Source organism: Oratosquilla oratoria, unplaced genomic scaffold (assembly GCF_046742065.1).
Source record: "Oratosquilla oratoria isolate Oo_2021 unplaced genomic scaffold, ASM4674206v1 SCAFFOLD50, whole genome shotgun sequence".
Taxonomy (NCBI): Eukaryota; Metazoa; Arthropoda; class Malacostraca; order Stomatopoda; family Squillidae; genus Oratosquilla; species Oratosquilla oratoria.
This window is the reverse complement of record NW_027467714.1, coordinates 1,139,487-1,155,567: the sequence shown is the minus strand read 5'-3', so window position 1 is coordinate 1,155,567 and position 16,081 is coordinate 1,139,487. Positions and strand designations below refer to the sequence as shown.

The 16,081-nt window shown below is 38.2% G+C and overlaps 1 protein-coding gene across 14 annotated transcripts in view; it reads right to left on the bottom strand.

The window, feature by feature from the left end:
* osp (myosin phosphatase Rho interacting protein outspread) overlaps positions 1-16,081 on the bottom strand; it is a 600,580-nt gene that overhangs the window by 38,421 nt on the left and 546,078 nt on the right. For 13 of the 14 annotated variants that reach the window (XM_076182079.1, XM_076182084.1, XM_076182083.1 and 10 more), the window contains 2 exons: positions 15,418-15,528; positions 774-909 (listed from right to left, as the gene is read on the bottom strand). In XM_076182079.1, coding sequence (XP_076038194.1) covers positions 774-909; positions 15,418-15,528 — 247 coding nt within the window. The remainder of the gene's footprint in view (positions 1-773; positions 910-15,417; positions 15,529-16,081) is intronic. The other variant, XM_076182087.1, reaches the window with a different exon arrangement.

Here is a 16,081-nt window from a genome sequence, read left to right as displayed (position 1 = left end):
TATTACTGTATCTTATAAAACACCCCTGAATCATTAATTATAAACATAACATTGTAAAATAATAACATTAATTTCAAATAAATTAAATTCAAGCAACATAAAGTGAGATGGTGGAGGAGGAGGGGAGGAGGAGGAGGCAAGGCACGTTTAGTCTGTCGTTTGTGCCATGTAAACAATGGACGCATCGTCATGCGTAAGTATCGTTTGAACGTCTAGTACTATGGAGAGCGCACTAAACTCAAAAATTCACTCAAATATATATATATATATTTTTTTTTTACAGTCAGTTCAAACGTAAAATCGAAAAAACATAAAATGAATGAACATAAGTAGAGTGTCTGTATATTATATATATATATATACCATAGTATATGTACATACATATATCATTAATATTACCATTTTCTATTTTTAACATTTAAAAAGGTGGAAACTTCAACTATTCTGAAAGTTAGAGAGAGCCTAGTTATCATCCAGAATAAGAATAAAATAAGCAAATGTAAAATGGAGAATACAAAATTATTTTCCTTTCCATATAATATTTCATCTAATTATCTGCAACTCCATTGTAAAGTTTCAATTAGTATCTTCAAAATCTTAAGTGATAAAAAAGTCTATCATAGTGCCTTTCCTAATGACTGTGACCTTGTTGAACTCTTGATTTCACCTTCACCAAGCACTACCCTTCTTGCTGGCATGCATTCCTTTGCCCTTCTACTCCCCAACTACTTCACCATGCAGTCAGCCAGCCTGCCAGCCTGCTGTATGGTTACCTTGCATGTTAGCAGCTGTAAAAATGATGTGTTCAAGTTTTTCTCTTAGGGATGTCACTTCGTCTGTCCTGAGCTGCCTCTCTGCCTTCAAGAAGTGACCCAACTGACGACACAACTCGCCAAGGTCCGCTTCATGCTGTTGAGGGACTCTCTGGTCATTCTGTCTCTTTTATGTCGAGAATTGCATTCCTAGCTGCACTGCTATTTCATTTACTTTAATTCTTTCTATCATGGAGTTTTCCCGGTTATAGTTTTGGCAAGGAACAAGGTTGGGGTATAAGTGTTAAATAGTATGAGACTGGGTTGGGCTAATGAATTTTTCAAACCGATTTTTTAGATTTACTTTCTTTTCAAAACTCGTAGTTACCTGACATTTTGTACACAACAGAATATAACAAAAAAGTATGTAGACCTACATACCAGACAAATACCTAAAATGAGTCTTTACATTTGAAAATTCCTCCAACTCCAGCATTGTCAATTCTACCATATCTTTACTATCATGAAATCATTCAAAATAAATCTTCCATTTCCTTTTCAGTTTTTCTTTCTACCTGATCATTTTCTTTTCCCATTTCTCATCTCAATCTCAATCATCAACTTCCTTGCCCGACTTAAAAAATTTAAATGTTCATAGTTTTAGGAGAAATGCAAATGTAGTGGTGTTGGGGGATCTTAATATTAAAAAAAGGAGATGAGGCAATAGATGGGGTAGTAGGGAGATCTGGGGTATCTGATAAGAATTATACTGGAAAAATTATGTTGGTGTTTATAGATGTAGTTGAAGATAGCAAACACAATGTTTAAGAAGAAAGCCAAACATATGTGGAAAATGGTAGTGGGGGAAGGATGGTGAACAGAGCATTAATGGACTAGTAGTGCTATCAAAAGAAAGGATTGGAACAGTTCTGGACATTTATGTTTTCAGAGAAGATAGCAAGGAATTGTCACATAAATTAAATTTTATTTATTAATTTATTTATATATTAATCTATTTTTTATGGGAAATTGAGAATGGATGTAAAGTGGAGGAATAGGGAAGGAGGTAGAGAAAGGCTGAGAGTAAACAAATTGTATTTGCCAACATCGTGAACAGTTTTTTTCATCTAATAACTCAAAAACTTGTTGTGCGCCCTTGAGGATGAAGGTTAGGTTTTCATAGACCTATGCTAACCCAAGAGGAAAGTTATCTATGCCAGATGGTAAACTGAATTCCTGCATATGATCTCTTGATTAAACTTATAAATTATACACCATCTAAAGTAGTAAACAAAGTAGGAGACTCCCTATACACAAGACAAAAATTGAAGTTATGAAAAGAAGGCAGATATAAATTTTCTCTACATGAGAGGCATATACAGCAGAACCTCGCTTAACAAGCATAATTCATTCTGGAATCTTACTCGAATTGTGAAACACTCATTAAGTGAAACAATTTTTCCCATAGGAATCAATGTAAAATACAATAATGCATCCCATGCTTAAGAAAAAAAAAATATATATACATACATACATATACCAAGGCTTTTTCCCCCTTCCAAGGGAGGTAGCCAAAAAGGGAAAGGCATAAAAACACTCCCACCCATTTCATCCCTAAATACACTCCACACCCCTCCCACCCTTCCTCTCATCTGAGCACCTCCTGGATGACGGGTCATCCCTGCACCCTGCCCACCGCCCTGGGTCAGAAGCAGTGTCGCAAGACACAGCACATCCACAGCAAGGCCGCTTCATTTAATCGGCGACCCCCCCTCTCCGTCCCCCTTTGCATATAAGGAGAGGACGGGGAGAAATCCCTTCGGGCTGCGTCAAAATTTACTCACACATACTACCCCACCCCCACCCCCCCGCCCATTCCTCCTCATGCAGTCACAACATCATCCATATACAACCATTCTCCACTCACCTCTGTCTTCTGTCCTCTCCATTCCTTCCTCAACAGACATTCCCCTCTTCCCCAAAGCCCCCTTCACCCCATCCATCCACCTCATCCTAGGACGTCCCCTCATGTTCACTCCCTCCACATCTGCCTTCCATACCTCTTTTACTAGTCTTTCTTCACTCATTCTTTCCATGTGTCCAAACCATCCTAATATTCTTTCATCAACCCTATCTCCCAAATCCTTTTTCACCCCTGTTCTCCTCCTCACCTCCTCATTTCTCACTCTATCCAGCCTAGTAACCCCCACCATACCTCTCAGACACCTCATCTCAAACACATTCAAACTCCTTCTCTCTTCTTCTCTTATGTTCCACGTTTCTGCCCCATACAGTGCTGTTGGCACAATCACTCCTTCATACAGTCTCCTCTTCGCATCCATTCCCAAATGTCTATTCCTCATTACACTCTTTAAACCACCAAGGCATTTACTCGCTTCTCTCAATCTACATTCTACCTCCACCTTCACTCCACCTTTTCCTGCTACACTTGCACCCAAGTATCTAAAACTATCCACTTCCTCCAGTCGCTCTCCCTTAATGTTCACTTCCAGTCTACTGCCACTTTCACCCCTTGTACATCTCATCACCTTACTTTTACCCACATTTATCTTCAGCTTTCTTCTATCACACACTCTCCCAAACTCTGCCACCAACTTCCTCAATCCCTCCTCTGACCCTGCCACAAGCGCAGTGTCGTCCGCAAACAACAGCTGGCTCACCTCCCACTTTTCTCCATTTTCTTTAACCATCTCCAATCCCTGACTCACTACCCTAGCATTCACCTCTCGCACCACCCCATCCATGTATAAGTTGAACAGCCAGGGCGACATAACGCATCCTTGTAATATCTAAAAATATTTTTAAATTAATGAGCAAAATAAGAAAAAAAAATGAATGTCCAGTAAATGAACCTTGGAAAGAATTAGTAAAATGAAATGAAAATAAATAAACTGTTGCAATTTACACACACAAAAAAAGTATCCAGCATGGGAAATGGAGATGGGGAGGATTATTGAGGTGAAGGGAGAAAATCTTCCACTAAGGGAGATTCCTCTTCACTTGCTGCTATAATAGTCTTGACTGACTCCCTAGCTTTAAATCTTTTAGAAACACTGGCACAACTGGCACTTTCTTTAGAATCCTTTTTCACTAGAAAGCTGTCTAGACACATTTCTTTTTGTTTACACTTCAAAAATTTGGCAAAAATGCAACAGCATTATTATCAACTAAATTTGTAGCACACATAGCACACATAGCACACATAGGGTGAAACTTCTCAATGTACAATGAAACAGTTTCCCATGCTTTAAACATCTCCCTTACTGCACTGAAATGTTGTTGCTCTGTTGAGGCTGTTACCTCCTCCCCTGACAAAATCTCCACAACTACTTGCTGTGAAACAGAATGCAGCTCCATAAGCTCTTCAGCGGTCAGTTCCTGTCTATACTCTTCCACAAGCTCGCGGATGTCATTTTTATCCACCCCATGCCCCATGGTCTTGGCACACAATCTCACTGACTACAGGCTCCACAGGCACAGAGTCAAACTCCATCTGACAACACTGTCCAGCTGAAGCTTTTTCTAAACCATAGGGATTCTCTTGGTGACCCCTTCCCATGCCTTGTTGATCATCTTGAGACAGGCAAAAATGTGGAAGTGATCTTTCCAAAACTCTCTGATGGCGAGATTGGTCCCCTTAGTCACATCAAAACAGTGCTCGAAGAGTGCTTTAGTGTGCAGCTTCTTAAAGTTTCAGAGGACCTGCTGTTCCATGGGCTGGAGTAAGGGAGTGGTGTTGGGAGGCAGGAACTAGATCTTGATGAACTGAAATTCATCAAGGTCATTTTCTAGACCAAGAGGATGGGCAGGAGCATTGTCTATAACAAGCAAGACGTGAAATGGCAGATTCATCTCAAGCAAATATTTTTTCACAGAATGACCAAACACGTCATTGATCCAATCAGTAAAAAGACCACCTGTCACCCAAGCCTTGTTGTTGGACCTCCACGCCATACTTAGCCTGCTATTCTGGACTTTACACTTCTTGAAGGCTAGTGGATTTTCTGACCAACAGGATGGGTATTAGTATTGTCTATAATAAGCAAGACATGAAGTTTCAGACTTGTCTCAAGCAAATATTTTTTCACAGAATGACCAAACACCTCATTGATCCAATCAGTAAAAAGATCACCTGTCACCCAAGCCTTGCTGTTGGATCTCCACACCACACTTAGCCTGCTCTTCTGGACTTTACACTTCTTGAAGGCTCATGGAATTTTTGAAAAGTAAATGAGCAGCGGTTTCACTTTCAAATCGCCACTTGCATTGCCACAAAACAGCAGCACAAGACAGTCTTTCATTGGCTTGTGGCCTGGCAATGCCTCATCCTCCAATGTTATGTAGGTTTGCCTCGGCCTCTTCTTCCAGAAAAGACCCACCTCATCACAATTAAAAACCTGGTGTGGCAAATAACTCTCAAAATCCACAAGCTTCCCAAAGTCACCAATGAAGTTCTCTGCTGCCTTTCTGTCAGAGATTGCTGCTTTACCAACCCTCACAACACTGTGAATGTTGGTTCTTCTTTTAAACTTCTTAAACCACCCACAGCTTGCCTTGAATACTTCTTTGTCCACTGCTGCTCCTGGCATTTTCTTAACAAGGTTGGCAAAAATTACTTTCACCTTCTCACAAATGATGCCACCTTGCTTTTGCTTCTCGTAGATCCATATGAGAAGCAAGCTTTCAACATCATCATGAATATGTGGCTGTTGCATTGATATACATGTCACTCCCTTTCAAGCAGCTATCTCTTTAATATTGTCCTTGTTCTTGAGTATAGTGCAAATTGTTGATGTAGTCTGATTGTATGTGCGTGCTAGGTCAACCACACCCACACCTCCTTCTCGCTTATTAATGATTTCAAGTTTCACTTCTACAGTGATTTCTTTTCTCTTATCCCTGTTTTCTTGCAGTATTTTTCTTCAGGGACATTCTAGCAAGGGTTAAACTTAGCACTGAAAAAAATCACAAATAATGCATCTGAACACAAGTTTGGAAAATATACAATCACAAGTGGCTACCTCCCTTGTAAGGGGGAAAAAGCCTTTTGTATATGTATGTACAAGTGACACTCAGATATTGGCGGCCTGAACACTAAACTCAGACTAATAGCAGAGATTCCCAGTAACATAAACAGAACATTCACTCAATATACACACATGTGTCCAGCTCCCATTACTGGTTTCATACTGAACATATATAACAAACTGACCTTGGACACATTATTTCATCACTAATCAATCAATACATAAACATTTGTTTTGTTTCCAATTGCATTTCATGATTCACTTAGTTACCACAATGCAATTATATATTACAATATGATTGGAAAATATCCAAAATTGCACCTGCAGAAATTTTTATTACAAAAACATGTTTTCTACTGTTTTGGTCAATTCCAAGACACTTTTCTCCTATAATATTTTCATTGAAAATATTGCAAATATCCCAATTTTTTTTTTTTTTTTTTTATAGATAGAAACAGCGTTTTATATAATTGTGAACGATTCTACAACTCTATGAAATTTTTGTTAGAAATGCCTTGTTTTCGAGGTATGCCACCCCTTCCCCCTTCACAATTTTGGGAGTGAGAGACTGGGAGCTGGGAATTGGAGGTTTTGGGTGGGGAAGTAAAAGATGAGTTGGTAATTATAATTTAACCAACTAAACCAAACCTAACTACCCAATTCCTCACATGCATAACCTAGCATTGTGGTAACTGTGTTCAAACTAAATGTGGATGTCATGGCCCCACATTGATTGGCAGAAAGAGTCCCATGACACTCAATGGTTACATATGATTGGCTAGAAAGAAAATAGACATAACTCGGCAATGCACCATTTACTATAGAAATGCCATAGAGGAAAAGTTTGTTGAAATAGTCAAAAATAATAGATCATGGTTTTATAATTAAATTTGCTGTGGGTGTAATACTGCATATTTTCTATGCATTCATCCAATTACTTGAAAACTACAAGATTTACTGGATTTTAAGAAAAAAATTCAAGACTAATGTCAAAGTAAAATAATCCAAGATCTAGTAGAAAATTTCAAGCAGTGACAACATTGGCTAAGAAGCACACAAGAATGAGCTAGCCATGAGTCACAAGATGCTCCTTGTGACTTGTGGCTAGCTAGGTAGAAAGGAGCCTTCACGTAAGGCATACAAATCACGAAATACTCATTAAGCCTTTTTTTTGGGGGGGGGGCTCATTATATGAATCATTCATTATGTGAGGTGTTTGTAAGTAAGGTTTGACTGTACTTTGATGGCATAAAAAAAAAAAAAAAAAAAAAAAAAAAAAAAATGAAAATACCGTACAGCACCAAGTCACGCGAGTGTCCACAGTGCAAGTTTTGCTTCAATATATGAAAATATTTAAAAGGTATCTCATTTATATACAGGGGATTTCCTTCATGATAAATAAAAAAGAATGTACCCATGGCAGACTATGGTAGGAGAGCCAACAGTCTACTAATATGGTTATTAAATGTTCTATATCATCACTACCAGTGTTTTCACTTCTAAAACGACCCTTACTCTAAGAAAGCATTATTAAGTGACAGAAGATGAACTGAGGTATGTTAAAATAACTACAAAATCTGATTGACAACAAACCCTCCATTCTCTTTTACTAGTGGAATTTTTCTGATACATCTATCCTACTACTGTTTAAAATTATTATACAATAGAAATTTTATTTTAATTAGCCCCATAGTTATACTTTAGGGTAACGCCTTTTTGAGAGCGACATAAGCTGCAAGAAACCCCTGTTGAAACATGTCGGCACTCCACAAGGATATGAAGCACTAGGATCCAATCAGCTGTTATCTTACCTGGTGTGAACAGACTGTACATGCCTCTGAGACTTCAGCAGATATGAACAAACCTATGTTAGCAATAGATGGGCAAGCCTGATACCTGGCACATTGAGCAAAGTAATACCACAGTAGTTGTTGCAGCCCTGCAGGTCCCCTTTCCCTTTCCAGATGGGGACAACTAGACCCCTTTTCAAGTCAGAAGGAATGGTACTGGACTGCCAGACAGCAGATAGTACCACATGCAATCCACAGATCATGGCCTCACCCCCAGTTTTCAGCAACTCTGCACAGATATTGCAGATCTCAGCTGCCTTTCTACACTTCAACTTATAGCTTCTTTGACCTCTGTCAGAGAGGGCAGAGATTCATCTATCAGTGGATCAGGAAATGCCACCTGAACACCATCGAGGGGCAACTGTCCACTTGGAGGGTTACCCATGAGCAACTATTCAAAGTACTTGGCAAAGGGGATACACCCCTCCACACCTGACACTACTTCGCCATCAGCAGTTCAGATTGTTCTCCTATGGGTCATAGATTTAGAGCGGAGGTTTTAAGAAATCAAGAAGCAGGCTTGAGGTAATTTAAATTAAAATGGCCCTCAACATCAATTCCCCTGATGTAACTCTCCTTATCCATTCTCATAAGAGATCTAGGCTACCATTTCTGAGTCCTATATTGGTCCAGGTACCCATCCATTCTGGCAGCACAGCCTAACTCTACACTTTCCTGTGCCTCCCACAGCACCACACCACTCCTCAACCTTGGGCACACTCCAATGCACTCCTCAGCAGCTCTCAGAGTTTCATATTTGAAAGTGTTCCACAGTTCTTCAGGGTCCTCAAGAGAGTAAAGTACTTCAAACCAATTACAGATTGCCACTGCATACTCCTGAGAAGGATATTATAGATAAATGCAAAGATCAACCCAAGCTATTCTATCGGTATGTGAATAGTAAACTTAAAACCTAACAGGAAATGGTGAAACTACGCCAAGGAAATAAAGAATACACAGAAGAATTAGAGATGGCCGAAGTCATGAACAATCACTTTAAATCAGTCTTCACCAGAGAGAAAATACAAAATTGGGATGTAGATAATAACAAGCAATCTCCCCACATGAGTGAGTTTACAACATCACAAAAAGAAATATCAGAACATCTATCAAAACTGGACGTCAGAAAATCACATGGCCCGGATGGTATTGCAAATTGGATTCTAAAGGAGTGCAAAGAAGAACCAACAGACAAAATACACATCATAATAAATAGCTCACTCGGAGAAGGAAAGATACCTAATGACTGGAAAAATGCTAATATTGTACCAATATATAAAGGAGGAAACAAGGAAGAACCCACCAACTATAGGCCAGTACCACTAACAAGCACTATAGCCAAAATTTGTGGGAAAATAATCAAGAATAGATGGGTAAAACACCTGGAAGACAACATATTAAACCCAAGACAATTCGGGTTCAGACAAGGAAGATCATGCAACACAAACTTAATATGCTTTTACTCAAGGCTAATAGACATGGTGCAAGAAAGAAATGGATGGGCTGATTGTGCGTTCCTAGACTTGCAAAAAGACTTTGACAAAGTACCACACAGAAAATTCCTAAAAAAAACTGGAACACATAGGAGGAATACAAGGGAACCTACTAAAATGGATGGAGGACTTCCTGACTGGTAGAAAGATGAGAGTAGTGCTCAGAGAAAAATATTCAGATTGGAAAGAGGTGATCAGTGGAGTACCGCAAGGATCTGTACTGGCACCAATAATGTTTGCTATCTATATGAATGACATGGGTGAGGACGTGAACTGTTACATGAGCTTCTTTGCTGACGACGCCAAACTGTTAAGGAAAGTAGAAACTGATAAGGACTGTGAAGCACTGCAAGAAGACCTGAATAGGGTATGGAACTGGAGTCAGAAATGGGAAGTGGACTTTAATACTAAGAAGTGTAGCATAATGGAGTTTGGAAAAAGCAAAAACAAAATATCAGGAAAATATACAATTGGAACCAAGGAAGTAAAGAAAGTAGGATCCGAAAAAGACTTGGGAGTAATTATCACGAACGACTTGTCCTATGATAAACAGATTAACAAAATTGTTGGGGAGACTTACAACTTGCTAAGATCAATAAAAGTGGCATTTGCATACTTGGACAAAGACATGATAAAAAAAATATTGGTTACATTGATAAGGCCTAGACTAGAGTATGCGGCGACATTGTGGTCCCCCAGTACCAAAAAGAATATAAAGAAAATAGAAAGAATCCAAAGAGCAGCTACAAAAATGGCACCTGCACTTGCAAACCTATCATACGAGGAGAGATTGGCTAAACTGGAGTTACCGACACTGGAGCAAAGAAGAGAGAGAGGTGACCTATTGACCATCTACAGAATCATGAAAAGCACAGAGATACTTGATAGAGAGGACTTACTTAACTGGGACAAGAGAAACACATGAGGACATGGAAAGAAAATAAAAAAACATAGCTATAGAAGAGAACTGAAGAAAAACAGTTTTCCACATAGAGTTTTGGACACTTGGAACAAACTGGATAATGAAATAGTATGCACAAAAACCATTCATGAGTTTAAAAGCAAACTAAACACTGCGAGATACAATGGCGGGACACCACGAACATAGCTCCCCTTCCCGCAAAATACAACTAGGTAAATGCATCATCCCTGAGTTTCTTCAGATGACATTCACATGGGTTACAGCTCAGGATTCTCCTGGATTTGATGAACAGTCTGTGCTGTGACCACAAGTATATGACTGGTCTTAAAAAAATCAGCACTTTGATAAACCCTGCAGTTCTGTAGGATCTTCCAACAAGTACTAACAAGTATGTGATCATCAGATGTTTCCTGTCGGCTCCCCATGAGGTGTGAGAGAGTACTTTTATTAAATTAAGAGCTTGTGAGCATTTTACCTTTAGATTCTTAATGTGTGGGATCCAAGTTAATGTTTTATCAAAAATCAGTCCTAAGAACTGTGTTTCATCTTTGCAAGATATTCTTTGTCCATATAAATATAAGTCAGGATCAGGATACAGACCTCTTATTCGGCAAAAATGCATCACTACCGTTTTTGAGGCTGAGAACTTGAGTCCACATTTTGAAGCCCAATCTGCTATTCTATTAATAGTTAATTGTATCATTCTTACAGCTATTACCATTCGTGAAGCTGCAAAAGAGATGGACAAGTCATCAGCAAATAGGGTATGCATTACTTCACATGGGATTATAGAGCTTATAGCATTTATTAACCCATTAATGACGACTGGCAGGATATTCTGCCACTGCCTATATTCAAGGCAGGACACGTTGTATTCAGTTCTAGTGCACTGAACACTACTCGGGCAGATACCTACAGGTTTCATCTTGTTTGTCACCACCCCCGGGTGTTGCTCTGATTCGCGAGTCTGTGTCAGTTACGTGGTAGACACAGGAGTGTGAAGGCGCTTGTAAACATGTCTCGACCACCCAACAAACGCAGGTATGTAGAACTATTTTTTTTATTTTCTTAGAATAGTAGCTATTATTATTTTACTCTAGAATGGTGTCCTTATAAAACTGTATTAAGAAATTATCAGCAAATTGTTTATTATCGGAGATATTACTAAAAAATAATTTGCCGGCAGGATTTCATGCCGCTCGGCATTCAGATAAACGATTCTTCTAGCCAAGAGTTTTTAATGCTAATTATACTGTAATTTCTTTATGTGACTTAAGTGTCACTGCACTCATGCCTTATTATATATCAACTGTTACCATACATGCAGAGAAACTGATATTAAGAATAGATTTATGTAGTTTCTCTGACAATAAATTGCATAGCATTTTGTAGCCTCAATTTTTTTAACTACAATAAGATGCATAACAAAACGTGTAGATATTTATTTTATTTATTTGTTTGTTTGCTTGGTTTCCAGTCTCAGTTTGAATGAAATTCATGATATATTGAAAGAACTTGATCGTGAAGCCACAACAGTAGCTATCAATCCACCACATGAGGATGGTGCTGCGGACACCGATTGTGACTCAGATGCTTCAGATGACGAAGTCACATGCAATCCTTATCATCTTCCATGGAGAATTTTGTCTTCTGAGGTAGTTTCTATTGCTACAATTGTTCAAGAGGATGATATGAATGATGAACCAGACACTCCCTCAACATCCTCTCAGCCTCCCAGAGGACTGCATCAAGTTGTTTTGGACAGATAAGTGGATAGATGAAGTGTGCGAACAGAGTAAGTTGTTTGCAGCACAGAAATCTCTTTCAAGTGACAATGTGACACTGAAAACCTGATCTTATTCATGACCACCCTTGTAATATCTGGGTACAACAAGCTTCCAGTTCGAAGACTATATTGGTGTGAGTCTCCTGATGTCTTCGACCAACTCATATCGGAGAGTATCAGAGGAGACACCTTTGAAGAAATCATGCGCTGCTTGCACTTCGCAGATAACATGAAAATGACAGAGGACAAATTTTACAAGGTAAAATTAGAATTGTCACTCAGTATTACATGCATATATACCAATCAAAGCTGATATATATTTTCCACCTTATAGTAGTATATTTGATAGCAATGATCTAAGATATTTTTATTATGATCTTGCTTGGAGAACTTTAAGTTTGGTACTTGTGTATTATGTTATGTTCGGTTACATGGGTCCTGTTCTTTCTTGTAGGTGCGCCCGATTTTCCGGCATCTGAATGAGGTCAACAAATCAAGGTACAGACAAGAATTCTACAGTGTAGATGAGGTTATGATTCCATACTACAGTAAACATGGATCAAAACAGTTTATTAGGGGTAAACCAATACGATTTGGTTTCAAGGTCTGGGCAGCATGTACTGCTGACGGATTCCTTCTTCATTCTGAGCCATACTGTGGCACCTGTACACGAGTTCCAGACATGGGACTTGGACATGGTCCGAATGTAGTGATGGAAATGGTCAACCAAATTGGATTAGAGGCAGGTCAGCATGTTGTATTTGCCAATTTATTCACTTCATTACCTTTGCTTGAAACATTTGCTGTTCAAGGTATAGGAGCGACAGGAACATTGCGTGAAGATCGTCTCTGTGGAGCCCCACTTATGCCAAAGAAATCAATGGAAAAGAAAAACCGCGGCTACATGGAGGAAGCATTTACTGGTTGTACTTCAGTTATCAAGTGGAAAGATAACAAAGTGGTTTGTGTTGCTTCAAATAAGTTTAGACAGAACCCCATTCACAAAGCAAAGAGGTGGAGTAAGGGTGAGAGAAAGCACCTTGAGATTGACATGCCAGACTCTGTAAAGGTATACAACCAATATATGGGTGGTGTTGATCTCTTTGATCAGCAAGTTTCCTGTTACAGGATCTGCATTCACTCAAAAAAATGGTGGTGGCCAATATTTGCTTGGAGTATAAATGCTCAGGTTACGAATGCGTGGATGCTTTTCAGGAAACTAGGAAATAACATCAGTTTGCTAGACTTCATTCGGCATTTTGCCATTGCAATCATGAAAGGGACTGGCAAAAGCAAAAAGTCGCCTGGACCAAGGAGACTCCCTGCTGGACTGGCAAAGAACACGGTAAGGTACAATGGCAAGCAACACTGGACTGTGAAAGGGGACCAACCAAACTCATGGTGTCGTCAGCGTTCAAGGAGGACAGTATATTTGTGTGAAATGTGTGATGTTCCTGTTCACCCTGAATGCATGGAAGGCTACCATTTACTGTCTACTTACTAGGAAACACTATTAGATAGCCACAAATAGGCTTTGGTTTAAAACTGAATGAGTATTTTTAGTTTATAGTGTTTTTTGATAGATGTGACAAGTTTTTCATCTCTCTACTGCCGACTGGCAGGAAAACCTGCCATGTCAAAAAACAAACTTGTATATACTTTTCTTAATTCATTCATATTCACAGTTGTAAGGGAGTCAATAATAAACATTTTCTGCAAAAATTAAAGTTTTTTACTGATTAGATAATTATCGTCATTAATGGGTTAATAATGTAAACAGTGTTATGCTCAAAACACTGCCCTGTGGCACTCCTTCTTCTTGAACATGAACTGAGGAAAATGTATTACCAATTTTGACCTTGAACCTTCAGTTGTTGAGAAAAGATTTAATAAAAATGGGAAGTTCTCCTCCAAGTCTAATTTTGTGAATAACTTTCAAGATGCCAAATCTCCAAGTGGTATTGTAAGCTTTTTCTATATCAAAGAAGACTGAGATGTGGTGTTTCTTATTAGCAAAAGCCTCACAAATTGATGTCTCAAATCTTATCAATGCATCTGTGCACGATCGCATCTTACGAAATCCACTCTGTGTGGGGTTAAAAAGTCAATTTTTCTCCAAATACCAGATTAGGCGTACATTTACCATTTTCTCCATTAATTTACATATACATGATGTGAGTGCTATAGGACGATAGTTGGTCATGATTTTATCATCTTTTCCTGGTTTTAAGAAAGCCAATATTATTACTATGTTCCAGATATTGGGGCATGACTCTTCTTTCCATATTCTATTTATTATACCTAGTAAAAAAAAATTGGTCTCCACAGTGAGGTGCTTGATCATAGAGTAAGTTATTTCATCATTGCCTGGACAGGAGTCGTTACATGAAGATAAAGCAGATAGGAGTTCTTTCATGCTGAATGGCAGGTTATAAGATTCATTTTTTGTTGTTCTAAATTTTAATTCATTATTTTCTTCTTGAATACGATGTTGAAAATACTTAGATGAAGGATTTTTTGAAGAGATATTTGCTAAATGGTCTGCAAAGGATTCACTTACATCATCTGGGCTATGTATATACCTAGTTTGTATTTTACGGGAAGAGAATTATGCTTGTAGTAACCCGCTTTTGTATCTTTCAGCATCCAGTTTGACCTTAAATTCTTGTATAGTTTTTGCACTCACTCTTTTTTCATTCACTTTCTTCCAGACATCTATCACTCTGTGTGGGAAGCTATTCTTTTTCAGAGCTCTTCTATAACTATCCTTTTTTAAGTTTATTTTGGTATCCTCTGGTTTTTCTTCTATCCCTCTTTAATAAGTCATCTCTATCAAGGACTTCCATACCTTTCATAATTCTGTATATGGATAGCAGGTCTCCTCTTTCTCTTTTTTGTTCCAGGGTAGGAAGTTCAAGTTTGTCCAATCTTTGTATGTCAAATTGAAGAGTGCTGGTGCCATCTTTATCATTGCTCTTTGAATTCTTTCTAATTTCTTTATGTTCTTTTTTAGTACTAGGTGTCCTTAGTGTCTCAGTGTACTCCAATTTTGGTCTTATCAATGTAACTAATATTTTCTTTACCATTTCTCCATCCATGTATTCAAAAGCCACTTTCATTGATCTTAATAAATTGAAAGTTTCTCTGACTAATTTGTTGATATGTTTGTCTGGTGTCATGTCATTGGTGATAGTTACTCCTAGGTCCCTTTCCGAATAGACTTTCTTAATTTCCTTTGTACAAATTTTGTATTGTCCTAATATTCTGTTTTTTATTTTTCCAAATTCCATTATACCACATTTCTTGATGTTGTGTGTGTGTGTATATGTATATATATATATATATATATATATATATATATATATATATATATATATATATGTGTATATATATATATATATATATATATATATATCAAAGTATTAAATGTAAAGTACTGGTAAATATAAACCTATAGGTTTACATTACAAGTTTATTCTAAACTCATCATCTGCTCTAATTCTATGGAACTAAGCACATCAAAATATAATCTTTCACCATCCTGAATACATACCACATATACTTACCATTTGAGCCTGCTGCAGCTGCTGTGTTAATTTTGCAACTTCTTCCTTTTTCAAAACCAGATCATCCTCAACAATTTTCAGTTGGGTAGATATGTCCCTTTTAGATTCTTTCTGTTTGAATGGAAAGGTAAATTCCTAGATTATTCAGTTACCTATAATATTAGCAGGCCTAAAACAACGAAAGGTTAGGGGTTTGAGCATGGAAAAATTTCTGCCATCCATGGGTATTTAGTTCCTTGGAATTTGGCTTTCCTATAATATAATAGGAAGTATAATCCCTGACCTTACTTTGCTCTTCATATCCTCACATTTAGTTGAAGACACGACTTATGTCCACACATTTATTTGTTAATACGGGAATAGTGAGGGGGGGGGTTGGAAAAACCACCATGGGTGTATGGCAGGAAGGGGGTACATTTAACTTATTTTATATATATATTATACATATATGTTATACATACATACATATACAGGTAGTTCTCGTTTTGTGCGTGTTCTGTTTGTGCGAATTCGCTAAGATGCGACATTAAAAATATTATAATTAATTAAAATTGTGCGATCTGTTCGCTAAGATGCGATTTGCCCCAACCGCATTTCAAACAGTGCGCCAGATACGTAGTTCCGCTGCCTGCCGACAGGCGGCCGCTCCCGCTCCCAGTTCAAT